Raw genomic sequence first — 27,263 nt, 5'->3', positions numbered from 1 at the left:
TCCACACTGATGCCTCGAACAAAGCCATAGGGGCAGCCTTAGGACAAGTTGAACAAAAACTTCCATACGCCATATAATTTGTCAGCAAAAACTTATCCAAGGCAGAACTGAATTACACTGTAACTGAGAAAGAATTCTTGGTCGTGGTCCATGCACTAAACAAATTCCGACATTATATCACTGGATATCAAACATTTGTACATACTGATCATGCTGCAATTAGATATTTAATGAATAAACCGGATGTGAATGCTCGTATTATTAGATGGTTACTTTTGTTGCAGCAGTTTGATTTGACTATTGTTGACAAGCCAGGTAAAGAAAATGTTGTTGCTGACTTTTTGTCTAGATTGGATTTACTTGCAGGTGAGGATGGAAGAGTGGATGACCAGATGCCAGATGAACATCTGTTTGCTATCTCAGTACTCTCTCCATGGTTTGCTGATATAGCAAACTACCTTGTCTCAGCACAGTTCCCTCCACACCTATCCTCAAGGGAGAAGAGCAGGATCGTGAGGAAGAGTGCCTCATTCACTTGGATCGGGGGCAACCTGTTCAAGCTTGGCCCTGATCAGATCTTAGGGCGTTGTGTAAGGGAGGAGGAAGTCTTTGATATCCTCCTAACCTGTCATGACGGACCTTGTGGAGGACATTTTGCAGCCAAAAGGACTGCCTTCAAAATCCTGCAGGCAGGCTACTATTGGCCCACGCTTCATCAAGATGTCAGAAGGTATATCAGCCAATGTGACCGATGCCAAAGGATGGGGAAACCGACTCCAAGGGACGAAATGCCTCTCCAACCTCAAGTGACTCTTGAGCCATTTGAGAAGTGGGGTGTGGATTTTGTGGGTCTAATCAATCCTCCTTCGAGGCAAAGGTCTTACATCATTATGTGCACAGACTACCTGACAAAGTGGGCAGAAACCAAGGCAATCAAAGCAGCGACAGAAGAAAAGGTGGCCGAGTTCTTAAGAGAAAACATCTTCTACATATTTGGCTACCCAAGAGAGCTAGTCACCGATCAAGGAAGCCAGTTCACCTCCAACTTAATTGAAGACCTACTCGCTCATCACAAAATCAAGCATAGGACTTCCACCCCCTATCATCCTCAAGCGAATGGGCATGTGGAAGTCACCAATAGAGCATTGGAAGGGATCTTGACTAAGGTGGTGAGCAGCAGTAGAAAAGATTGGGCAGATCGCCTGGTTGAGGCCACGTGGGCTTACAACACCACTTGGAAGACCACAACCGGCTTCACACCTTATGAGCTGGTCTATGGGAAGAGAGCTTTGCTGTCAATTGAGTTCGAGTACAACACCTTGAGGATGGCAGCTCAGCTGGACCTGGATCTCAGCCATGCCCAACAAGAAAGGTTATTGCAGCTGAATGGATTGGACGAGCACCGAATGCAGGCCCTTCTCCACTCAGAAGTGGTTCAACTTCAGAGGAAGGTGTGGCATGACCAACACCTCAATGACAAGCAATTTCAGCCGGGAGATTGGGCGTTGTTGTATGATTCCAGGCATAAGGATTTCAAGGGGAAGCTGAGAACCAGATGGCTGGGACCATATGCAGTGGAAAAATGTAATGACAATGGGTCTGTTCTTATTCGGACCATTGATGAGGAGGCCATCCCCATGCTCGTCAATGGGCATCGACTAAAGATCTACAAAAAACCTCTTTCAAGGCAAGAATTCATCAAAACTGTGGAAAAATCAGTGCTGGTCATAGAGAAGGGTTCTGCCTCTGTTTTGGGCATACCCTGAACATCTCAAAAAGAAAAAGAAAAAAAAAAAAAAAAAAGATCCTTGGGTGAAAACCTTTCTGAGGCTCCCAAGGCAGATGGTAGGGGTGAAAACCTCATTGAGGCATCCCTGCTGTCTTTCTGAAAATGTTTGAAAAAGACCCTTGGGTGAAAACCTCTCTGAGGCGCTCAAGGCGGATGGTAAGGGTGAAAACCTCACGGAGGCGCCCCTGCTGTCTTTCAAAAAAAAAAAAAAAAAGAGAAAAAAGAGAGAAAAAAAGAAAGAAAAAAACAAACAAAGAAACAGGGAAAACAGGTTCAAGATTTGGTAATGCATGCAGGTTGCAGGTATTCCATGCAGGAAAAGAGGCCCCTCAACTCAAGGACAAGGGTCCCTACTATGCTACCAGGTGACCTCACCAGCACTCCCTCCAGAAACACTCATCTCTTCCAAGGTCTGGGCATGATTTGATCACAGTTTAGCCTTCTACAGGAAGCTACAGGACTTTCTACAGGAAGTTCTGTATTTCTACAGGAAACTTCCTGTAGAATCTTTGGACGGCCCAGAACCGACTGTGTGGGGAGATCTAACGCCCGAGGTCCGACACGGAGGCATGCAAGCTAATGTTTTCTCCATCATGCACTGTTGTCGCCTCCTTCTACCACCCCTGTTGCCATGCAATGGAAATACCTGCACAGTCAAATCAGAACGTTGAATTCTCAGAGGAAGCGATTCTCAAATGGAATAAAGGATGCAGAGACCCCATGCGCTACTTATCAAAGCCATCCGAGGACCCTGCGACCGTGACCGTGATGCCACCGTCTCCACCATTTCGGCATGCACCCAAGGAGGAAAAACTGCTACAGGACATCCTACAGGAATCCCGTAGTAGTTCATCCAGCTAGAGTGTACACCATCAAGGCGCCTGCAACACATAGAGCGGGCACATGCACCATCTGCAACCAGGTAACAAGCTTCGTAATCAGCAGCAGTCTGCAAGGAGGAACCCCCGTGCCTGTGCATGAAGCAGCAGCAAGCTAATCCATCACCCTCGTCCTGAAACCTGAAAATAACGTCGCGACCGAACAGGTAAGTGCCTCACTCTTTTTTCGTCAAATTACATGAATAATACTCTAAATTGTTTGCGAGTGTGGAAATGAATGGGTTGAGCAGTCGGGTAGCCATTCAACTAGCCACCACGACCAGTCCGATGGTCTCGTCAGATTTGGAAAGTGTTGGTCGTGGCAAGCAAAACGGGTAATGGACACGTGAGAAGCGTCCAGTCGGGGAGAAGCGGCGATCTAACGGAAATGGCGGCGGCAGATCTGCAGGGAATGATGCGGCGGTCAGGGAGACTTGCAGTGAAATGAATAGGTGACGTCATCCAATGGTCCGGCAGGGACAGCTCACCCCCACGCCACGAGTTCGACCGGGATTCAAATCCACCGGCTAGATCGTCACTCCACTCATTTATCATCAGTCGTTTTGCAGTCGAGTAAGCGTCCGAATTTCTCTGAAGCTCGTTACTCCAAGTCCTCGGCTTGTTCAAACGTCTGGTGGTTGCACAGAAGGCGCAGAACCACTAACATGCTCTCCGGAACCTGTGCACGACTTCTACAGGAAGCTGCGCTACAGGAAGCTCGCCGCTACGGAGGAAATCGATCTATTCACGTCAAAGGTGGCGAATTGGGAAAGGTAAGCCTGAACCTGTTCCTCCCATGCAATTGGTTTGAAGGGTGGCGAAGTCGACGTCCTCAAAAAAGTAAAACTACAGTCTGAGCATAAAATTGCAAGCGTCGTCTTCCTTTTGCATGAAAATTGTCGTCGTAGTATATGCGGGGTTTTCTACAGGATGTGGTTCGTAATTGAGCCCCTGTCAAGGCTCACCTGTAGATAGCCGAGAATTCACGAACAGTGTGCTTGACAGAGGCGTAATTCTGCGCTCTGTCTCAAGAAATCCGAAAGGCCCATCTTTTGATACGCACCAGCCACCTCCGGCTAACATAGCAAGCTTTCACCATGCCGGGTGGATTCATTAGGAAGGAACCGACAGACTCAAAGAAGCTACTGGAAAACCCTGAGGTGGTAGAACTGTTCTCTCGTGCACGATGGATGTCGTTCTGCGACAAGCTTCAAGGTTATGATGATGAGGTGGCAGAGGAGTTCCTGCGAGCTTTGAAGCCAAAATAAAAAACGCTGGCCGTTGTCAATTTCAGGGGTTTGAATCTCAGACTCACCCCACAGTTCATCAGCAGAGTCACTGATCTCCCAATGGGAGTACCATGGGATAAGGAGGAGAGAAAACTAGGCCAGAAGGCTAAAAAGGAGTTCTTTTTACCGGAGGAGCAATTCTCAGAGGATAAGAATGGGGTTCGCAGAGCTAGCCTACAGCCGCTTTGGAGTGAGGTCAGCCTCCAAATTATGAAATATATCACGTGCGAAGGACGATTCAACATCGTATATGGGTACCATTTCCGGCTGCTCACAGAACTGAGGCACCAAATGGACCTACCTTCAGAAAACAAGCTAAGTATTCCTTACTTCCTCCTGCAGTCCATGACTGAATGTGCCACCAAATTACGAGAGGGCACGCCAGACCAGGTAGCCCATCATGGGCTCATTAAGCTCCTCGTGGAGGATGCACTCCACACATACACCGTCCCTCTCTCGTGGGAAGCCTTCAGGAATTTGACTAAGGATGGCGACATCAAAATGTTGACCGAGGAGCTCACTTCCTCCAGCAGCGAGGAGAGGGAGCCAATACACACAGAGAAGAAAGGGAAAGGCCAAGAAACTGCGGCCAAAGCACCGAAGAAAGAACAAAAGGGGAAGCAAGAGAAACACCAGGTTGCCGAAAAGGAGGATGAAAAATCCACATTGACACCCAGGGAGAAAAGGTTACAGAGTAGGGTGGAAAGGACTGAACAAGTCCACGTCAGTAAAGGCACCTCGAAAGCAGCCTCAGCCAAGTCAAAAGGCAAAGCACCCTCAACCACTAAAACGGTGCCACCTGTCTCTACAGGAAAACCAAAAACGGCTTCTACAGGAAGCCAGAAATCAGCCGCTACAGGGCCTTCTACAGGAAGCTCTGAAAAAGGAAAACCAAAGGAGAAGACAGCCGAAATTCTTGCAAGGGAGGCAGCAGCCGTGCTGGCCATCCTTAGTACCCCTCCTAAGCTGAAGGAAAAACGAAAGAGGGAGATCCCTCTGTATTTCAAAGCCAGGAGAAGTGTGAGAATCAAAACAGGCAGGCCCCAACCTCCATCCAGCAGCCCAATTACTATAGAAGACACCCCTACCTCACCAAGGGAGAGGTCCCCCTCAAAAATATCAGTCACTTATGAGCGGGGGAGCCCGAAGACAACTGCTTGGAAGGAGAGAATGGACAGGTTGGCTTCAAAAGCTCGGCTACAGGATGTTGAGGCCATTCTACAGGAAACATTGGCCCGTCTTAAGGAGACAGAGAGGATGGAGGGAGAGGCACCCACATCACCACTTAGGGAAGACGAAGTAGAGCCACCGAGGGAGGAAGATAAAGAGCATATTCCGGAACCTAGTCCCTAGCCAAGCTTGAGCTCGTATTATAAATTTTTGGAGGCTGGGAAAATTATTCCACAGAAATTCACAGTGTCGCTTTTCTTTGCGTTGGAGGAAGAGAGAGTGAGAACCCACACGGGGATGAAGATAGCTAAATCAAAAGGAGTGGCAGATATAGGCCCCTTGGAGGAACAACTCAAGGAGGCATGAAGAGAGTTAGCTATGGCCAAACACGTGGCAAACTGCCAGCGGGTATTCCTACAGGAAGAGAATGAGAAACTTAAACTGCAGCTAAAGGAACTGAAGAAAGAAAAGGGCACATCATCAGGGGACACTACAGAAGAACATCAAGGCAAAGAAGGACTGCAAGTTGGTCTTGGGGAGCCAACCTCGCATCTATAGGAAAGGGAACTGCAAGCACAAATCGAGATACAAGCTCTCAAACAGCAGTTGCAGCAAAAAGAGGCACAACTGGCTTGCATGGCCAGTTGGGCCATGGATGCTCTACAATGTAGACAACCGGCCAAATCTTATGGCCTGTACCTACGAGACCAGTGGCTGCAATTTCAAATTAATGCATTGGCACAGAGGGGTATCTCCCAAATCCAAGACCCCCAGCAGTTCACAGAGTTATGCAATAGCAGTTCATCAGAGGATAAGGCCAAACTATCGGAGTTCTATCTCCATAATTTGGCCCTTTCTAATGTGACTTCATGGGATCCCAACACAGTTGTAGGGGATACGCAGTTGATGGCATTTGCCTCATGGTTGAACCATGAAGAAAAGAGAGCAGCAGAGGTCAAAGAGGTCATGGACCGAGAGTTACATGAGCCACTGCTGATTAGAGCAGAGCCAGGGGATCCCACTGCATTGATATCGGCCCACCAACACTTAGCCACCAACCCTCAGACTTTATTGAAATACATGGATCAGCAGGCTCAGGCCATAGCACATTTCGAGGATATGGAGCGACTATTAGGGGACAACTGTGTTCATGCTTGCACCTGCCGATGGAACACATTGTCCCACAGCCTTAAAATCAGAGAATATCACACTCCAACTCGAATGAGGGAAGCTCTAGCACGGGTGCCCCTCTACAAGAAGTCCATACAGAACCTCCAAGCCAGTTGGATTGGCCTCAAGCTAAGCCCACCTCTGCTGTTAGGATTGATGGAAGGCAGCACAGAAAAAGAAGAGCATAAGCAGTGGGAAGAGGTGGAAAGGAAGGCTGGGTTCCATGCCAGTGAGGAGGAGACCACTTCAGAAGCCTGGGATGTGAGGGTGGCGGTGAAAGCAATGAAGGACGAGGAGCTGGATTAGTTGCTCAGGGATGAGCAATCATTTTAGCTGGGGGGTGATGATGAGCCCCAAATTTGGTAACATTTTGGGCTCATTTGGCCTAACTACCTTTGCTCAATCCTTCATTTTTCATAACTCATGCATCATTTTTTAGTATGTTTATGTCATTTGTACGAATAAGGGCAGTCACTATTCGTAGGTGGCTAACACGTGCTCATTTCAGGTTTTTTGACACATGATTGGAACAAAACCGAGCAGATAAGGGCCAGGAGACAGCCAAGATGGGGTTGAGGATTCGTAGGAGGGTTGTCCACAGCATTAAATGGCCTTCCTCGGGATCTTCACCCCCAACTCCGAGCTCCAACAACCACCACAACCGGATCTAGAAGGCAGCCAAACGGATTTTGAGGAAGCAGCTGTTCACTCCTAGTTTGGTCAGCCAAGTCCCACTGATTTAGGAGGCCAGCTTGGGGCCTCGTGATGTATAAATGATAAGGCTTTAGCCTTCGAAAAGGACTTTTGAAACATTGTTGCACATTCTGCACTACGAGTTGCTAGCTTGGTTTTGCTATTTTGTAGCTATCATTGGCATACTTTTTGACTTATGATTATTATTTTTTAATGGGAAGCAGTCAGATTTGATCTCAGTTCTGAGTTTTTAAAAGGAGCCATAGCTCTCGGGTTGGGCCCAACCTGAGAGCCTAAGGCCTCCTTCTTCTGTATTGTTATCTTTTCTTTCAGCATTATGGTTCTCTTTACATGCATTTGAAACGCAGTTTGTTGAGTTAGATTTCGTGGTAAGGTTAAGTAGGTTATTGTTAGAAGATAGAGTTGCTCCAGATGTTAGAATAGAGTAAAGAGATTAGAATTGATAAAAGTTCCAGAAAAGGGTTGCCTGCACTCTCATTTTCACCTCTCTCTAGGGGCTGGAATTGCAGACAGTGCTACCCACCAAAAAACATTAGTTTGCGTACTCATGCAATCTTTGGTGCAATATTTCCATTTGTAGAAGTTATCCATGCGCTCAGACCTCTTGGAATGTTTCTTTGCTTCAGTACCATGCATGATTCTCTTTAGAAATAACGTTGCTATTCATTGGTTTCATTAAACAGTTAGAATAGGTTAGTAATATTTTGGTTATGTGCAGGACGTGGATGATTTGGTTTAGTTTACATTGTGCAGTGCAACTCCATCCCTCTCTCGTCCCTCTAAGATTCGCCCAGGCCAACTGCTCATCTCCAAATTAGACCCCTTGTCTCTCAATTACTCTACTGCCCACGACATCCTACCTCTCTTCTTGGCCTTTTATTCCCTCTACCCTCTTTAAGACAAACTAGTTTTCCACATCCTCTCATCACCTCATCTCCCTGTCACTAAGTCATTACAAACCCCTCTCCTATCTCCCTATCCATCCATGCAGCCTTTTCCACTCACCCATCATCCAAAATCCAATCGTAGAACATCCTGTAGGAATTACTGAAAATCCTGTAGAAATTCTGAAACATCCTGTAGAACCCCTGCAGACTTCCTGTAGAAGCTCATAAACTCGGTTTTTGGCAGTCAAACTTTGTGAAACTCTCTGGAAGGGTGTTAGGAACCCCTTAGACCCTCTCTGAACCTTCCCAACCTTTTCCAAGCCCTTCTCCTCCTTGATCCACCTCTGCACAGTAAAAAGCTAGTTAAAAGCACATGCATGATAATTCTAATAACTGAAACAAAAATACAAAAAAAATGTTTTCTTCAGATAGAGGTAGTCTAGACACATGCAGTTTACCTTCATAGAAGTAATGGCATCTCTTTCAGTAGTTTGCATTCCCATCTCTGCATCAGTAAGACTAGCTGGTAGAATTAGGGTTTGCTAGGGTTTGCGTTTCTTGTTGGCTTTTAGTTCCTTTTTGCAAATAGATTAGCTTCCTTTGAGTTAGCTTTCGTCCATCAGTTAAAAAGCTTCTTCTAAGAGCTCATAGAAGTTGGCTTGAGCCCCTAGCGGACTTGTGCCAGCTGACCAAGTGACAGCTGCGGCAAGAGCAAGTACTTGTGCATACAGCACCGTCGCTTCCAAGTTTGTTACGAACTACCGGGTTGATAAAACTAAAGAAGGAAGCTCCAGGAGTTGTAGCATTATTGCTACAATACTGGAGCCCACCAAGGACCACCCCTCCCTCGCAGCCCTCCGGCTGGGTGGAACCGTTAAAATATGCCCACGGTTGGCTTCTGTCTATGGCTTTTGTGATGATCACTCGAGTTGGGTGCTGAATCGGATCCTTAGGAATCGAGTTAAAAATGGCCAGCATATGATTGCATGTCGCCGTCCCCAAAATATTTTTATCCTGAAAATTTCTATGGTTCCGAATAATCCATATACCGCGACATATAATGAGAGGCAATTTTTTTAATTTCTGCTTGGCTGAGCTCGACCACTAAGCCTGCTAGGCCTCATTGACATTTTGTCCTGTCCATCGAATTTGAATTGAGAGTGTTGAGGTGATAGTATTCCAGATTTTAGCTGATACCGGGCAGTGGAGGAAAAGGTGATCTGTATCTTCTATGTCAGCTTTGCACAGGCTGCATCGAGAAGGGCCATGGATGTTGCACCTTTTTAGGTTTTGTTCTGTGTGGATTTTGTTTAAGAGAATTCCCCATATGAGGAGACGGGCTTTATGGGGGGCTTTCAACTTCCAGATATGCTTCCACCACCAGCTGGTAACCCCCATTGCTTGAGACTCCATGATCGCAACAAAGCTTTCCTTTGGGGAGTAATTGCCGGTGGGGTCCTTTGCCCATATAAGTTTATCTTCCTTATTAGTGATCCGTATGTTTGCTTCCTCCAGCGCCCCCACAAACCGCAACCACTCCCTACTCCATCTTTCGTTTATGCCGACATTCTCAAAATCCAGCCATTGCATAACTGGCCACGCCGGCCGCCCCTCGACCGAAATGTGTGCGAGCTGTGAAATCCCAACTGCCCTTAGTTCCTGTCGCATTTCTCTAGGCAGAATGTGAGCATTTCCACTTCTTGCCTAGGCATCAGAGCCAATTCTAATCTGGGTGTCGTCCCCCACTTTCCAGGCTAGTCCTTGCTTTATGATCTCAAAGGAGTGGGTGATGGCCTTCCATATACTCGAGGCCCCCATGGTATTTTCGTTGGGCCTACAAATCCAGTCTAAAATTGATAAAGGGTGGATGTACTTATTGTATACTACTTCATTCCATAGGCTGTTAGTGGTAATGATTTGCCAACCTATTTTTTGCTCTGAGGGCCTTTGCGAAGTCCTGAGGTTCCTTAAGCCCCCATCCTCCCCATTTCTTGGGTTTTGCTATCCTTTCCCATTTGACCCAAGAAAAGGTTTTGCCAGCATTTTGACCACGCCAGAGGAATCTGTAGCAGATCTGCTGGATTCTATGAAGAATGCCTTTAGGTATCCAAGCCAGCGACATCCAGTAGACTGAAATTGCCTCAAGTACTGATTTTATAAGGGTGAGCCTACCTGCCCGAGAGAGCCATTTCTGCTGCCATATATTTATCCGGGCTTCAATTTTTGCTAGCATCCACGACCAATCTACAATTCGGTACCCATTTTGGCTTTAGCCTGAAACCCATATATTTCAGACCAGCATCCACGTCCTGCCTGACGAACCTGAAATGTTGGGAGGCAAATCTCTGTTCATTTGGGAGACAGGAGCTAAAAATGATAGTTGATTTTTCATAGTTCAGCTCCATACCTGTTGCTTTGCAAAACAGAGATAGAATTCACTTGAAACAAGAGGTATCACGATAAGAGCCATTTAGAAAAATTAGAACATCATCAACAAATAAAAGGTGAGAGATAACAGTCCAATCATTTATTTCCACCCCTCCCAAGGTTCCATTTGTTCTTGTTGATTTTAATAGCCTACTGAGGCCTTCCATAACCAGGAGGAATAACATTGGGGAGAGTGGGCATCCCTGCTTGAGGCCTCCCTTGGCGTGGAAAAAAAAATCTGAAGCTGCCCCATTAATTAGGACGCTAAAGGAAACAGTAGTGAAGCAGCTCCCAATCCAATTGATAAATTCGTGAGAAAACCCGATGTGGGTGAGCATGAGCCGTAGATAGGTCCAGTTTACTCTGTCAAAAGCCTTGGATAAATCAATCTTGAGTATGGTTGCTTTCTTGGAGAGAGTTTTAATGGAGTGAAGCATTTCTTGAGCGGTGCCTATGGCTTCATGAATTTGGCGATGACTGAGAAAGGCAAATTGTTCCTTTGAGATCATCTTGGAGAGGATTGGCTTGATGAAGAGGGCAATGATCTTGGAGGTAATCTTATATATACAATTGCAGAGGGAGATGGGCCTGAAGTCATCAAAAGTTTGAGGCTTGTCCACCTTAGGGATGAGGGCAATGAAGGTGGAGTTGAAAGCCTCTGACATTGTTCCAATTGATCTGCAGTCTTCAATGGCCAGCAGAAGGTCCTACTCGATGAGCTCGAGGAAAGTGATATAAAATTCAATGGGCTAGCCATCCGGCCCTTGGCTTTTGTCTTTGCTAAAACCTTTTAGAGCTGCATCCAATTCCCCCAATGGGATTGGAAGATTCAATGCCTCCCTTTCTTCATCTTCAACAAAATGAGGCACAGCTTCTGCCACCCGGAGGATCTCAGCTATGTTTGCCCCCCTTGGGCTTTTGTAGATGGATAAGAAATGCTGAACCCCCATATCTGCAAGCTGTGCAAATGTGTTGGCCTCTCTCCCATTATGGTCTTTCAGTTCCCAGATTGTGTTGATCCCTCTCCTGCCTCTGGAAAACTGTTGGAAGAATTTTGTGTTTTCGTCACCCGACTTTAACCATATAGCTTTGCTCTTTAGGTGCCAGGTCTCCTCGGTTCTTCTCAACAGTTTAATCCTTTCTTTTTCCAGATTTATAAGTTGGTCCTTTGTTTGTAGAGATGCATAACTGCTCAGGCCCATTGATTCGAGGTGATTTAGCTCGGTTTCGATCCTGACCAACTCCTCTTCATCCTTTTTTTCTTGGCCTTGATCCAGTCTATAGCTTTTTCTTTTAGCCGGATGAGGTTATTTGAAATGATTGAAATTAGTGGTGGACCAACTTCCCGACTACAATGTGTCCAGTTTTCCTTTATCAAGGCTTGGAAATCTTCTTCACTGAGCCATGCTGCGTTGAATTTGAAGGGGGAGCCTGGTTTATGATTTGCATCTTCAATTTCCAGGAAAATCGGGGAGTGGTCTAAGCAACCCCTGGAGCCCACCCATCGGTGAATTCGAGCCAGACGGTTAATTAAGAGGACTTTGATTAGAAACCGGTCCAACCGTCGAGCTAAGGCATCCTCCCCAGTTTTGCGATTCCTCTAGGTTGGCCTAATGTGAGTCGAATCAATACTTATGAGGTCGTGGTCATCCAAAAATTTCTCAAAAAAGCCCGTTAATACATTTAATTATGCCGTATGGCCCGACGACTCTGCAGCCCAAGGGAGAAATTGAGGTCTCCCCCAATGATCAGGTTCTCGACTTGCATAAAGTCCGCCTGTAACAGACTCTCCCATAAATCCTCTTGGTTCTGGCAAGGGCCATAGATATTAAAAATCCTCAGAGAGAGGTTGAGTGAGGTGGATATGACGTCTGCGCCCAAAAAACACTTCCCACCCCAAACATTTGAAATATTGATTGGTTTTTTGTTGAAACCTAGGGCACATCCTCCCGAACGCCCTCTCACATCCAAGAAAAAAAACTCCCAGTCAAGCAGGAAGGATTTTAGGGTTTGGAGTACAAAGGAACCATCCCCTAAGGTCTCTTGTAGCATAAGAAAGTCTAATTTTTCTAATAAACACAGCCTTTTCAGCGCCAATTTTTTATCTGGGCTTGCCAAATCCCTGTAGTTGAAGGAAAGGCCTTTCATGGGTCCATTTTTGCAGGGTTCCCCTTTTCTCTAAAGACTTGATTTATGGGAGATTGAATTCTTGAGGCCACCTCAAGGCTGGCCCTTTTGATTACTTTGGAAATGCGAGATTGCCTGCCCCGGGGGGACTTGGGGGGGAAGGGGTGGAGTTGGGTCCTCATCCAATTTGAAGGCATGGAGGGAGGGTGGTATGGAGCGCAAGTTATAGTGGTGAGAGGAGCAGGAGGCCAAATCCCCAGAGGGTTCGCGGGGGTGAAAATTTTGGATAGTAGCGCAAGGGGAGTTTAGAATGGGTGCAGGGGCAAAGACCACCAGGCATACGACAGGGTTCATCTTAAGTGAAATGGGAACATTATTCGATTTACAATTTATAGAAGCAGAAACCATTAATATACTATCATTCGTAAATTGAGCATGAAGGGGAGAGTTGGTACCCGTGAATCCCAAGCCCTCCCTATAGCGAGCTCTGGTGATCGAGGCCTCCGTGTTCCAGTTGTTCAGCTCTAGGGGTATAGAAGTCGGCCTGTCTAATCCCTTCCTCAGTCTACCTTATAACACCTTGAGGTCCTCCATCCCAAAATTCGTTTGAGTACATGCAACTGCAAAGCTTCTCGGGGGGTTCAGCCTACTCCTAGTGACCAAAGGGCATGACTTGTAGAGATGGCCGACTTCATGGCACCTCCGACATCTAAAGGGAATACCTTCGTTGTCCAGTTCCTGCCAATGGATGATGGTCCCCATCTGAAAGCGATAGCTTTCTACCAGGCCCTCCCTTGTATCCAGGTAAACGAGAATGCGAGCCATTGCCAAGACTCCCATGTCCATGTACGATATGTCATGGTCTAGGTATGTGCCTAGATCATCGCCAATCACCCGGAAAATATCCTCAGACCAGAATTGCAAGGGGAGGCTTGGAAGCCAAACCTAAATCGGCCCTGCACCTATACTCTCCTTCTTCCGGTCGAATAGAGTTGTCCAATGTTTAAGGAGTAACAGGGTCATATACAAATGCCAGTAACGAGTCAGAACCTAGTTCACATCATCCGGTTCTGAGAAAATTAGGGTGAACCATCCCCTGGACATTGCCAAGACCGCGAGAAGCTGTTCCAACACATTCCCCCAGACCTCCATTTTCCATCGCTTCAGGCGGCCCGACGCGTAATTTCTACCCCGGATATGGCCCACCAAAACAGCGCTCTCTATTAATGCTGCTTTATCCATGCCGATTCCTTCTCCGAAAATGAGCAACCGACCCCTTTACCTTGTTTTGGAGAGCTTGGACTACTTACCAGACTTCACCTTTGGGTCTTGGTCAGCGATTTGTTGTCACTCAGAACTAGCCGGGCTACCATCCGAGTCAAAGGCCCGGGGCTCCTCCCCTTCCACTTCCTCGTTCACCAAGCCTTCGAACAAACCAGAAGGCGGGATGTTGCTTCTAGGTTCAGAGTTTGTGAAATCGTCCAGGAAGGGGTCGGACCTGTTGGATGGGGTGTTCACTGTTTCATGAGCATCATCTAGATCAATGGTGTTGAGACCCAAGCCTTCTGTTCCTGAACTGGTGAAACCTTCTCTGTTCTGAAAGGCTGTTGCTTGCTGGTGCTGCCCACTCCAAGCTAAAAGATCTGAGGGTGACGGAATTGACAAGAAAGGAGAGTTGGTGCCTTCAACAAGGCTTATAACCCCTCCGTAACCGTCGCGGCCAGTTGAGTGAGGTCCAAGACCTGCAAAGACACTTCCATATCAACCATCCCTAACCCACTTTCATTTACCTACTCTTCCGGTGGAGGGGAGATAGCTGGTCTAATACCTATTTGAGCCTGTGGACAGGGTGTCACGAAAATCTCGATGTGAGAGAGACTGTTTAAGGAATAGTATACTAACTCTTCCTCGTAACAAGTAAACCGGGTCAAAACCAGCGAAACGATACTCTGTGGAACTATCGTGGGTAGCACTCAAACCTCCAAACTTGAAACTACAACGGGTAGCACCAAAGAACCTTCCGCTTGCAAAAAGGTCGCTCTATTAATGTGCTCAGGTATTGGCAGAAAACAGAGTCAGAAATCTCTGACCGGAAACTTGCATGTGCCCACTTGAAGCAAAGCAAAATGACAACACCTTAAACTGGGTTTGACACCTACAAAATCTTTAAAACAAAGGAAAACTCGTGGACACTCGGCAAGGTTACTCGCTAAACCCAGAAACTCATTAACCTGAGCCCTAGCGCCGAAGGGTTTTGTGTAATGTCAAACCAGATCCGAGTTCGAAACCGCTCTTCTTCGTTTTTACCGAATCGCCGAAGCTCCATCATCTCCTTTCTCCTCATTCGTATGTTTGCAAGTTGGTTGGATGTTTGATGAATTTCATAAGAAAATTACATGTTGTATGCCAGCCTGTGGGAAATGCTTTCACTATTGTCGAGATAATTATTAGTCCAAAATTCATGAGCACAAAAATACATGTCATCCTTCATTAAGCTTTAAGGGTCATAAGTAAACCAGTCTTCTGTAAACTTTAAAAAAAAAACAGCTGCGATATAAACAAAAACATAAACCAAAATGTAGAAAGGATGATCACATAGATCAGTCATGTGGTGATCCTGCCCCTTCGATGAAGGGTCTGTGGTAAATCTGGAAAAAGGTCCTGTCCCTGAACTCCTGAATCATCCAATGTCCTCTGTTCAGCTGTGCGGCCTCTTTGGAAAGAAGATCAGCGACTTCATTCCTTTCCCTATAGATATAAGAGCAGACAAAAAAATCAAAATGAGATTTTAAGTATATAGCATCCTCCACCAAATCTCTGAGTGTGTGCAAGTGACAATTATAGGTCCCATTGATCCAATTTATGATGAGTTGTGAGTCCCCAAAAATCTGAATTTTGTGGCATTGTTGTTCTCTAGCAAAGAGGAGGAGATGTCTAAGGCTGTTTAGTTCTACATAATTGTTTGTGCCTCTCCCAAGGCCCACTTTTATTTTGAAAAACATAGAGTCATTTAAATGAAGAACAACCACCCCTCCACAGCTTTCCAGTTGAACCGAACCATCAAAAAATTCCCACGGCTGGCTTCTGTCTATAATTTCTGGGGTGATGACTCTGCTGGGGCCCTGGAGCAGGTCCTCTGGTATCGAGTTGAAAATGGCCAACATATGGTTGCATGTCGCCACCCCCAGTGTATTTTTATCTCGAAAAATTCTTTGGTTCTGGATGATCCATTAGCCCCAGGATATTATGAGGGGCAGGTTTTTTAATTTTTTCTTGGCAGTGCTCGCCCAGCAAGCCTTCCAAGCCTCATTTACATTTTGTCTAGCCTAGCAAGATTGAATTGAGAGAGCCGAAGTGATGGTGTTCCAGATTTCGGTCGAAATCGGGAAATGAAGGAAAAGGTGATCTTTGTCTTCTACATATGCTTTGCACACGCAGTAGCCAGAAGGACCTTGGAAGCTGCGCTTTTTTAGATTTTTCTCTGTGGGGATTTTGTTTGTGAGTATGCCCCACATGAAAAGGTGAGATTCTTGGGGGTCTTTCAGCGTCTAGATTTGTTTCCACCACCCCCTTGGTTCCCCCATTGCTTGAGACTCCATTATCGCATCAAAGCCTGCCTTTGGGGAATATCCGCCTGTGGGATCCTTTGCCCAAATCAGTTTGTCCTCCTTATCAGTGATCCGGATATTAGCTTCCTCTAGGGCCCCCACAAATCGCATCCACTCCCACTCCATCTTTCATTTATCCCCACATTCTGAAAGGCCAACCACTGTACATTTGGACACGTAGGGCGCCCTTCAGCCTAGATGTGTGCGAGCTATGTGATCCCCATCGTCAAAATCTCCTATTGCATTTCTCTAGGTAGAAAATGGGCGTTCCCGCTTCCTGCCCAGGAATAAGAGCCAATTCTGATCTGGGAACCATCCCCCACTTTCCAGGTTAAGTCGTGTTTTATGATTTCAAAGGAGTGGGTTATGGCTTTCCAAATGTTCGAGGCCCCCAAGATGTTGTGGCGGATCCAGTCTGGAATTGATAAGGGTTGGATGTACTTGTTGTAAATCACTTCCTTCCAAAGGCTATTGGTGGTAATGATTTGCCATCCCATTTTTGCTCCGAGGACCTTTGCGAAGTCCAAAGGTTCCTTTAGCCCCCAACCACCCCATTTTTTGTGCTTTGTTATCCTTTCCCATTTGACCCAAGCAAAAATTTTGCCAGCATTGTGACCACGCCATAGGAATCTGCAACAAATATATTGGATTCTACAAAGAATACCTTTAGGAATCCAAGCCAGTGACATCCAGTAGACTGGAATTGCCTCAAGAATTGATTTTATAAGGGTGAGCCTACCTGCCCAAGAGAGCCATTTCTGCTGTCAAATGTTTATTCGGGATTCGATTTTTGCAATCATCCACGACCAATCAGCAATGCGATACCCATTTAGCTTTAGCCTGAAGCCCAGATATTTTAGACAAGAGTCTAAATCCTGCGTGACGAACCTGAAATGCTAGGAGGCAAATCACTATTCATTTGGGAGCCATGAGCTCAATATGATTGTTGATTTTTCGAAATTTGGCTCCATACCTGTGGCTTTGCAAAACAGAGATAGAATTGACTTGAAACAAGAGGTATCGCGATAAGAACCATTTAGGAAAATAAGAACATCATCAACAAATAAAAGATGAGAGATAACCGTCCTATCATTTATTTCCACTCCTCCCAGGGTGCCATTTGTTCTTGCTGATTTTAGGAGTTTGCTAAGGCCTTCCAAGATCATCAAGAATAACAAGGGGGAAAGAGGGCACTCTTATCTGAGTCCCCTCTTAGCATGGAAGAAGTTTGAAGGCACCCAATCCATCTGATAAGTTGATGAGGAAACCCTATATGCATGAGCATAAGCTGTAAATAGGACTAGTTCACTCTTTCAAATGCCTTGGATAAATCTATTTTAAGAATGGAAGCTTTCTTTGAGAGGGTTTTGATTGAGTTCAATGTTTCTTGACTCTTGAGTTGTGCCTATGGCTTCATGAATTTGACGGCGGTTGAGGAAGGCAAATTGTTCTTTTGAGATCATCCTGGAAAGGATTGGCTTGATATGGAGGAAAATGATCTTGGAGGTAAGCTTATATATGCTATTGCAGAGGGAGATGGTTCTGAAGTCATTAAAGGTTTGAGGCTTGTCCACCTTGGGTATAAGGGTAATGAAGGTTGAGTTGAAAGCCTTTGACATCCTCCCTGATGTTCTGCAGTCTTCAATGGCTAGCAGAAGGTCTTGCCCAATGAGATCGAGGAAATAGATGTAAAATTCGATGGGCCAGCCATCTGGACCTGGGATTTTGTCTTTGCTAAAGCTTTTTAGTGATGCTTCCATTTCCCCCAGAGAGATTGGTTGGTTTAAAGCCTCCCTTTCATCATCCTCAAAAAAGCGAGGCATGGCTTCAGCAACCCGGAGGATCTCAACTATGTTTGCCTCCCTTGGGATTTTATAGATGGATGAGAAATGCTGGAGACCCATGTCCACAAGTTGTGCAAAGGTACAGGCCTCTCTTCCATTCTGGTCTTGCAGCTCCCAAATAGTATTAATCACTTTCCTGCCTCTTGCAAACTGTTGGAAAAATTTTGTGTTTTCATCACCCGACTTGAGCCATAAGGCTCTACTCTTTAGGTGTCAGGTCTCCTTGTTTCTTCGCAACAACTTGATCCTCTCTTTTTCCAGATTTATGAGCTGGTCGTTTGTTTGAAGGGAGGCATAATTGTTTAATCCAAAAGATTTAAGTTGCTTAAGCTCTATTTCAATCCTAACAAGATCCTCCTCGCCCCTTTTCTGCTTTTCCTTGATCCATCAAATAGTTTTTCCTTTTAGACCGGTGAGGTTATTTGATATGACCCATGCTGGTGGAGGACCTGTATCTGGGTTATACTGAGTCCAGTTCTTCCTGACTAGTACATGGAAATTTGCATCGCTGAGCCAAGATACATTGAATTTGAAGGGGCAACCCGGTTTGAGATTAACATCCTCGAATTCCAGGAAAATCGGGGAGTGGTCTGAGCAGCCCCCCGAATCAACCCATTGGCAGATTTGATCTAGTCGATTAATTAAGGGGGATTTGATTAGAAATCTGTCCAAACGTCGGGCCAGGGCATCCACCCCTGTTCTGCAGTTCCTCCAAGTTGGCATAATGCGAGCTGAATTGTAATGCCCCACTTAAATTTTATCATGCAAATTTTATTAATGTTTACGTTACCCTTTAAATTATTAATCAACTTATAATTTTTAATGATTCTTTTAGTTATACATTCTATTGAGGCTTTTACCTTTTTCATAGGGTCATGTATTTAACTAATTTCCCCTAACTTATGATAATTAACTTTGATTTTCTAACTTAATTACCTTTTATCTATTAATAAAAATTTAAATAAAATTATTACTATTTTTATTAATAAAATTTAAATAAAATTATTACTTTTTAGGTATTCTATTATTTTAAGGCCATTTATTCAACTAACTTTCCTTTAAATTATTAATTAACCTATAATTTTTTATAATTAAACGATTATAATAATTTTGACCCCTGTCCTTGAGTCAAACTAGCCGTTAGAAAGGATAGCTGTTGGAGGCTCCGCTTAGTCTATTTAACATGATGAGCTTGATCTGTTTCTTCAACTTGTCCTGATGATGAACCACACTGGTTGGTTCGAAACGCGTCGACAAATGATATTCCATGTGATTTTCGCCGAAGAATCTTTCTTAACTATAAATTTATTACTAATATAAAATTCATTATTTCTATTTTATTCAAATTCCCAACTTGCCTTCTAAAATTGAATCTTAGGTAGGATATGGTCTCCTTCCATTATATATATATATATATATATATATATATATATATATATATATATATCTCACATTTACTTAGGAGAAGACATGGTCCTCTCCATTTAATTACAACTCACATTCACTAGGGAGAAGACATGGTCCTCTCCATTTAATTACATCTCACATTCCCAAATGTACTCTCACATTTATTAGGGAGAATACATGGTCCTCTCCATTTAATTATCAGTATATATATTCATCTCACATTCCCAAATATACTCTCAGATTTACTTGGGAGAAGACATGGTCCTCTCCCATTAATTTCTCAATTTTATATTCATATCACATTTCCAAATGTTCTCTCAGATTTACTAGGGAGAAGAGAAGTCTACTGTAAAAATGGAGGAGAAGTTAATGACATTAATGAGAGGTGGTTGAGATGGAGAAGAGAGGGAGGGTATAAAAGGGAAGGAGGAAGGGAGAAAAGGGCATGGGGGTTCTTGCTTTGATTTTGGGGTTGGCTGTGATTTTAGGATTGCTGTGATTTTGGAGACCTAAGAAACCTGTGGAGGTTTCTGGGGTTTGTTGAGAGGAGGGAAATATTGTTCATCTTGGTCTAGATTATTCATCTTGGACACACATTACATCTGGTTGGACTTGGGCTCGGAGGGCTAGGGAACCTGTGGAAGTTTCCTGGGCTAGGAATTATTTCCTAGTTGGCTGGGAGGTAAATCCAGTTGGGTTAGTCAAGAGGAGCATTCAGCAGGAGCAACAGCTCAAAGGCATCTCCACCAGCCACCGGTATAGGTATTCCTCTATAGATTACTCATGTAAATTTATTGAAATGAAATGTTCACTATAAATTATAGGGATTAGAATGTAAATGGTAAAATTTTGATTGTTTAAAAAGTCTTGTAAGAAAGTAAATCATTACCTCTTATTGCATTTAAATTCCAGAGAAATAGATCTTTTAGAAGACCCTAAGATAGGGCATTACACATGGTATAAGAGCTTTGGTTCAAAATATGGACCCAAAGCCCACTAAACCCAAAATTCCGTTATAAAGAGCTTGTAACCCTCAAGATTCCCCTCGAGCCAGGTATGATCTATAAAGCATCTAAAGCATCCAAAGCCGCTGAATAGGCTTTAACTGCCATTGCCATGTTGGCATAACAAAACCTAGGCAACACATCATAAGTTAACAAATTTTCTAGTGGAGAGAAAAGGAAAGAGTTGCAGCCAGACAATTCGTTCAAGGACGGAACGAGCAGCAAAAACATTCTTCCGACAGAACATGAAAGGGCCACAGGATAATTGCTGTAGAAACAAGAAGCTGGAGGCAAACTAGCACGCTGATTTCCTTCAAAAGCTTTCTATTTCAAGGATTTTTTGTACATTAACATATGTTGGAGGTTTTCTCTCCAGTGTAACAAAACTTGTGGATGTATTCTTGGTGTGGATGTGCCTTTTATTTTGATATCCGGACAATTCGTTCAAGGACGGAATGAGCAACAAAAACATTCTTTCGACAGAACATGAAAGGGCCACAGGATAATTGCTGTAGAAACAAGAAGCTGGAGGCAAACTAGCAAGCTGATTTCCTTCAAAACTTTCTATTTCAAGGGCTTTGTGTACATTAACATATGTTGGAGGTTTTCTCTCCAGTGTAACAAAACTTGTGGATGTATTCTTGGTGTGGATGTGCCTTTTATTTTGATATCTTGTTCTTACTGTCTCTAGTTTAGAATTAGGAGATCTGTAAGGAACGCCACTGCACGTTAACTGACCAAGAAGCAGACGATAAAGCCATAACAAGAAGAATCCAAAAGAAAATATTCTCTCTGTAAAATTACACTATCCCGTTTGAATTGCTGGTTGTAAGCTGTGGTGTTGTCCTGTGTCCATAGTTGATTTCTCATTCAGAAGTTAGCAGTTTGTAGCAGAGCTATGTTGCATAGTTTTGCAAAATATAACAGATGTTTCTTGCACACAAAAAAAAAGATTATGCAGCGACATTTTAATTTATCCAAGAGTCGCACAGGTCATAAGGCTCAAGTCAAATGGCTACGAATAATTCATCACTCCAGTTTCTGAGTCAAATGCAGAAAATTTTACAGAGAGAATGCCAATCTACCAACAAACTTCAGTCCGAACTAGAACCAACAAATATAAAATTCTATTTGCATTCAGACCAACATTTTGTACTTGAGTTTCTGACCTAAAATGTCCGGTTAATTAGTCACTGCAACATTAATCAAATCTTTTTCCAAAATATCTATGAGAATGCATTACAAATTTACAACATATAAATAGCAAAGATCATCACACGAGATTGTATTTCCAAGTGGATAAGAACGAAAGAACAAGTTGTACATTATCTATAAACAGTTCAATAAATCCTGTAAGTTTCTCTACCTTCATTGTCTTGAACTATTTATAGGTTTTATTCCAGGTAGGTAAAATCAGAAGTTTTGACTTTTCCAATCTAATTGAAAAGATGGTATGTTTAGAGCCATTTAATCAGGCTTATACATCGACAAATAAAAGAAACAACATGCAGCTTTGACCAGGCATACCATGCGGGTTTACTGATTTATATCGATAAAAATTACAACAGTTTACCTTTGATTATAGCCTATTAACCAATGAGGTTTCCTTAATAAATTTTTGCCTTCTGGAAACACTAGAAGGTTATCGAGGTAATCATATGCATAGTGATATTCAATACATCTAACCAGATCAATGTCGCATAGTGTTGCTTTAATAGTGATTGATATGTATGCATCTTCTCGACAAGAGGCATAAATTCCTACCTCAAGGCATAAGCAATTTAGAAAGGAAATCTTCAACATCTTTTGCATTGCTCCAGCTATGAATGTGAGCTTTAATAAGATTAGGGTTCTAACCAAGAAGTTTCGAAAGTGGGTACCTGAAAATAAATATGGATTGTTCAAACTTCAGACCAATGGAAACAACTATAAGATACAAAAGATTGAAGAATTTTATGTTTATAAGTGCAAACAAATTAGTAGCCTGACCCTTCTCTTGCAAGGACATGATCTTCACTCCCCAATTTCAATGAAGGGCATAAATCTCCCCGGCCATCTCCCAAATAAATGAAGCGTTTCTTGGATTCTGGAAGGAAAATTCTTTGAATGCCATCTATTATTGCTCCCTGCAACATATGTTAGAGTAAATATTATTATTTCATACGTAGGCTACAAGCATAATTTAAGCGTGTACCATACAATGATTGCAATCTTGGGCAAGCTAAAACAGTTTAATCTTGCATGGGGATTGATCAGAGAAAGGAATGATAGGGGCATGGTGACCCATCAAACTCTGTTGATCATGATGCGTAGGTATTCGGCTGCTGGCGATGTAGGAAGAGCTGTAAGGACTTTCCATGGACTGGAGAAGTTCAAGTTAAAGGTGGATATCAATGCATTTTAGGGGCTTCAATGTTGATTGCCTCTCCAACATATCTGAAAGCTTTGTGACATTGAAAACATTCGAAGGGACTGATTTTATTTCCATATATGTTCTAGCATTTTCCCATTTGATCATAAGAAGACGGGCAGATGTATCTTCCCTAATGACAGTTCTTGTATTTTCAGATATGTTTGGAACATCTACAATGTCTCTGGAAGATAGATCTACAAACTCTGTTGATTCTTGGTGTTTGGGATTAACTTGATCCAAGATTGGATATAAGCAGTGGTGATTAGTTTTCTAATCCTCACACTATGTGGATCTTCCATTTATGTGTTTTTATCTGGGGTTGAGATAACACTTTAGTCTGTGATCAAGAGGTAGCTAAATGGCTGGAAACTGATTGTTCATGGCTCAACTCCAATATTGGGCCCAACTATAGCCTTTACAATCTAGAATGTGTTTTTTGTTAGGCCCTTGCTCAGACTTGCTTAAATTCAAATTTGGCTTGATGTAGGCATTGATAAATGCACTGTTTATGGAGCTATAGCAAGTGGTTCTAATGTCCTTAAGAGAACTGGCATTATAGTATTCAAAGGATGGGGTTGAGGAGGTCATCATTGATAATTGTTGTATGATGGTATGTTCACTTTACCATCTACTCTATCCTTTGTCTTCTCAGGGGAGTGATTCCGTAGAAACCAGGCAAAGTTAGCAAATGGGCATACTTAGCAAGCAGCTTCTGTTCAATAAGGTAAAATTTCCATCTTCGACGAGGTTTCAACTTCCCTGCAAGTACCCATAATCAGTATTATTATTAAACATTAACACAAGAATGATTTCTTCATTATCCATGAGTTTTGTAGGTGTACAAAGTTTTAGGGTGCTCAATTGGTTCATTTTGTTCTTTTTCAACTTAATCCATAACCACCGATTAGATTGGACATATCCAAATCTTCATAGAGAATGGATTAGTTTATGCTCTGTTTGCAGCGCAGGAGGATTACAGGTGACGTAATACTAGCCCTAACAATGCAATTAATCCGTTGAGGGCATAGACACATTGTTTGTTCATACTAGTTAGCAGGGCTAAACTCAAAATTTGGGTTGAATTATTTTGTTCAAATTCTGCGAGATGAACTAAGTATGAGTTAATAAGGTCACAATTCCAGGAAGTGTGAGGTCGCAGTGAGACGAATCTTGGCAAGGCCAACTTTCTGTAAAGATACTGATGTAAATTGATGAGCTTTAATGGAACCACCACTTCTTTGTTTCGTGAGTTCGCTTGATTGTTCGGACAAGGATAGAGGAGGTTGAAAATGGAACCCTAATAATGTTGGAGTGTGTTTTTGAGTCATTGATGCGATTCGTTAAAAAGGGTAAATAGTTTTAAGGGAAAGTGTTTCCTTGACTTGTGGAGCAAATTTGAAAACTCAATGAGGACTATGGTTTCTTTTCACAGACATATATCTCCAGGCAAGTGGCATCAAGCATGGTTGGTTAGAATAGCTTACCAATGTTTAAGGCATGTCATTAACTACTTCAAGGACATCAGAGAAAACATGTCCAATGGTTCTTCCTTGTTTCATAAGTTCCCTTGATTATTCAGACAGGGATAGAGGAGGTGCTAATCTGTCCATACCTACTGAAAATGGAATCCTAATAATGCTGGAGTATGTTTATGAGTCGTTAATGTGATTAGCTATAAAGGGAAATAGTTAATAAAGGGAAAGTGTTTCCTTGACTAATGGAGCAAATTTGAAGACTCAGTGAGAAGCAAATTTGAAAGTTAGTGAGAAATGTGGCTTCTTTGCACAAACACATATCTCCAAGTAAGTCACATCAAGCATGGTTGGTTGGAATAGATTACCGATGTTTAAAGCATGTCATTAACTACTTCAAGAACAACAGAGAAAAACATGGGTTTTAACTGCATCTAGTTTGACTTATCTTCATAGAAATGCTTGATCGTTGATTGTATCTAGTAAACAAATACAGTTCAAGTCAAGAAGATGGTGACACTCATTAGAAGGTTAACAAGAGAGTTGGATAGAACTAGGCATCTCATTTGTAGTAAACTACTTGTTCTTTATCAAAATGATCTTTGTCATCGAAATACCTATTTTATGCACATGATAGAAAATTCAAGAACAGTGACCCAAGTCCATTTATTGAGCACCAAAATAATTATAGTAAACGAAGCCATAGTAGATCGGTTAATATTTCAAGTTATAGAGGACAACTATCCCTCTTCATGTGATAGTCATCTTATTTGAAAACTTTTACAACTTTTTAAGGCTGGAAAACTGGGGGGGGGGGATCTGCAGCAGATAGGTCATCTATTGAGCCCACTAGTTATGATCAATGTTTTGTATAAGTGTAAGGATAATGCAGAGTTGGGTCTTATATTCTTTTTTTGGGTTGGAAAACAACAGAACTACCAAAACACTGCCCAATCCCTAAGTGCCATGATCCATATATTAACCAAGGGTAGGAAGTTGGCAGATGCTTAGTCTCTATTGCTTTGCATGGTGCGAAAGAGTGGAGTTTCAACGTCTCTAGTTGTGGATGCTCTGGTGAATACTTACAAGAATTGTAATTCAAAGCCACTAGTGTTTGATCTCTTGATCAGAACCTATGTACAGAATAAGAAGATGAGAGAAGCCACAAAGGCCTTTCACAGAACCCAGAATTCTGGCTTCTTGCCATCGATAATTTCTTGCAATAGTCTTCTTGGGGGGGGGGCATGGACCAAACCTTGCCTACAGTGAATGGAATCGGGCTGAATACATTACAGTTCGCCTACCCGCCACAAAATAAATACTCTTGGGTCTAGGAGAAAACTAAGGTCATACTAAATCCCATTGGCTTGACATAAGTCCAAATTTAATTGGTCACCCACTGTACGCTCTTCAGCCACTGGTCTTATTTATAGTAACAATCCTATTTGGACGATATGCAGTGATTCTGAACTTAGTAAGGCTGTTAAAAACAGTGTGCAAACTGCACATTTCTCAGGTCAGGCACAAACTGGGGATAAACATGAAACTCAAATCACTCTAAATTCGTCCCAAGGTTACTAGAAACAAGGCAAGCGTTGGCCATCCATTAATGCAACCAAAATTCTAACTTCACTCAGAACATCCAACCATATCAAACTACAAAACATTGGTTTCTACACTCCCTGAAATATAACTCCAAAGATTAAATATAGGAATTCTTTCAGAAAGCTTGAGAGATTGCGTGTCAGTGTAATATACAAAAGCTGGACCAAACTCATGATACATGAATGCTTCTTTTTGTAACTGTTCTATGGCCTGATTTGGACAAGAAGTCCCCACAAAGTGCTTGCAACATCAAAGTCACGCAGCTGCCAAAATAGGAGTCATGTGACAATATTGTTTCGTTTCATGTCCAGGTATCACGTGTTCCGTTCCTGCTCTGCTCCTTCATGTTGTCCATTGTCCCTGAATGTGTAATCAGATTTCTTGTACTAGCACAAGAAATATATATTACATTGACTTGTGGTTGGCACACCATCTTCTTTTCTCCACACTTGAAGCATTTATATAGGCAACTTGCTATTTTACTTAACAGAGTTAAGGTTGCCTTTGAAGACACACTTGCCTTTTCACAAAAACCTGATCTTTGAAGAAACAAACCAAGTTATCCACTCATTTCAGTGAAGAACATCGAGAACAGGGATTTAATCATTGTGTTAGATGAGTAGTCTAGTTGTAATTTACCAAGCCTGCTTTAGTTGTTTGATGGGGCAGATGATTATCTGTATTGATATATGCATTTTGATATAGGACACTACTCTTATTTCTTACTACTTTTGGTGATTTCTTGGTCATTTCATGTGACTGTTTTACATAACAGAGCTGGGGCTGCCTTTGCAGACATACCCTTTCAGCGAAGACCCAATTTGTACAAAAAAAAAACCAAGTTATCAACTCATTTCATTGAAAAGTATCTTGAACAAGGATTTTCTTCATGGTGTTAGATAAATAGTCGGATTATAACTCCTTTACTATCTCTAGGAATACTCTGGTAAGCTTAATTGCCTCGGCTTTATGGATGACGACTTTTCAAACTTTTCCTTGTGCTTAAATTTACATTGAAACCAATTTGACCAACAGTCTTCATGAATGAAATCATATAAGACTTTAATGATTGCATCTATACTATGCACATGTTGCTTTTGACTACAAGATTTGCTTCTGGGATGGTTACCAGGTTGCCTCTTGGTAAATAATAAAAAAAAAATTCCCAACAACCTTATAGTTAAAGAAATACATAAATCAAAACCTTGTTGATATTAGAGAGCTTGAGAAATAAATATAACTAGCAGAGAAATAATGATCATTGAGAATAATACACCAAAAGTGGTAAAACTATGATAGTGTATCAAGGAAATATTCATGGGGCCAGATAAAGTATTTTATTACCCAAGATGAGTAATTACAATCAGGCTTACAACCTCCTCAATCTTTTGGGTTTCACAGATATATTGAAGTACACATCATTGTGTATGTTACATAAATTGTGACTAGTTTTGTAAAT

The 27,263-nt window shown here is 42.8% G+C and overlaps 1 protein-coding gene across 2 annotated transcripts in view; it reads left to right on the top strand.

Annotated features, from left to right (window-relative positions):
• LOC149245364 (transcription factor MYB1-like) overlaps positions 1-26,648 on the top strand; it is a 35,061-nt gene extending 8,413 nt beyond the window's left edge. The window contains exon 2 of one of the 2 annotated variants that reach the window (XM_089455574.1): positions 26,116-26,648. In XM_089455574.1, the coding sequence (XP_089311700.1) occupies positions 26,116-26,168 (53 nt within the window). In that variant the 3' untranslated portion in view covers positions 26,169-26,648. Of the gene's footprint in view, positions 1-22,627; positions 23,164-26,115 lie in introns of those variants that run through there. The other variant, XM_089455576.1, reaches the window with a different exon arrangement.
• The last annotated feature ends 615 nt before the right edge of the window (positions 26,649-27,263 follow it).

The sequence above is a fragment of the Pinus tabuliformis genome, chromosome 7, assembly GCF_031772625.1.
Source record: "Pinus tabuliformis cultivar Carrire ecotype Pingquan chromosome 7, CPIR1, whole genome shotgun sequence".
Classification (NCBI taxonomy): Eukaryota; Viridiplantae; Streptophyta; class Pinopsida; order Pinales; family Pinaceae; genus Pinus; species Pinus tabuliformis.
This window is presented reverse-complemented; position numbering and strand designations above follow the sequence as displayed.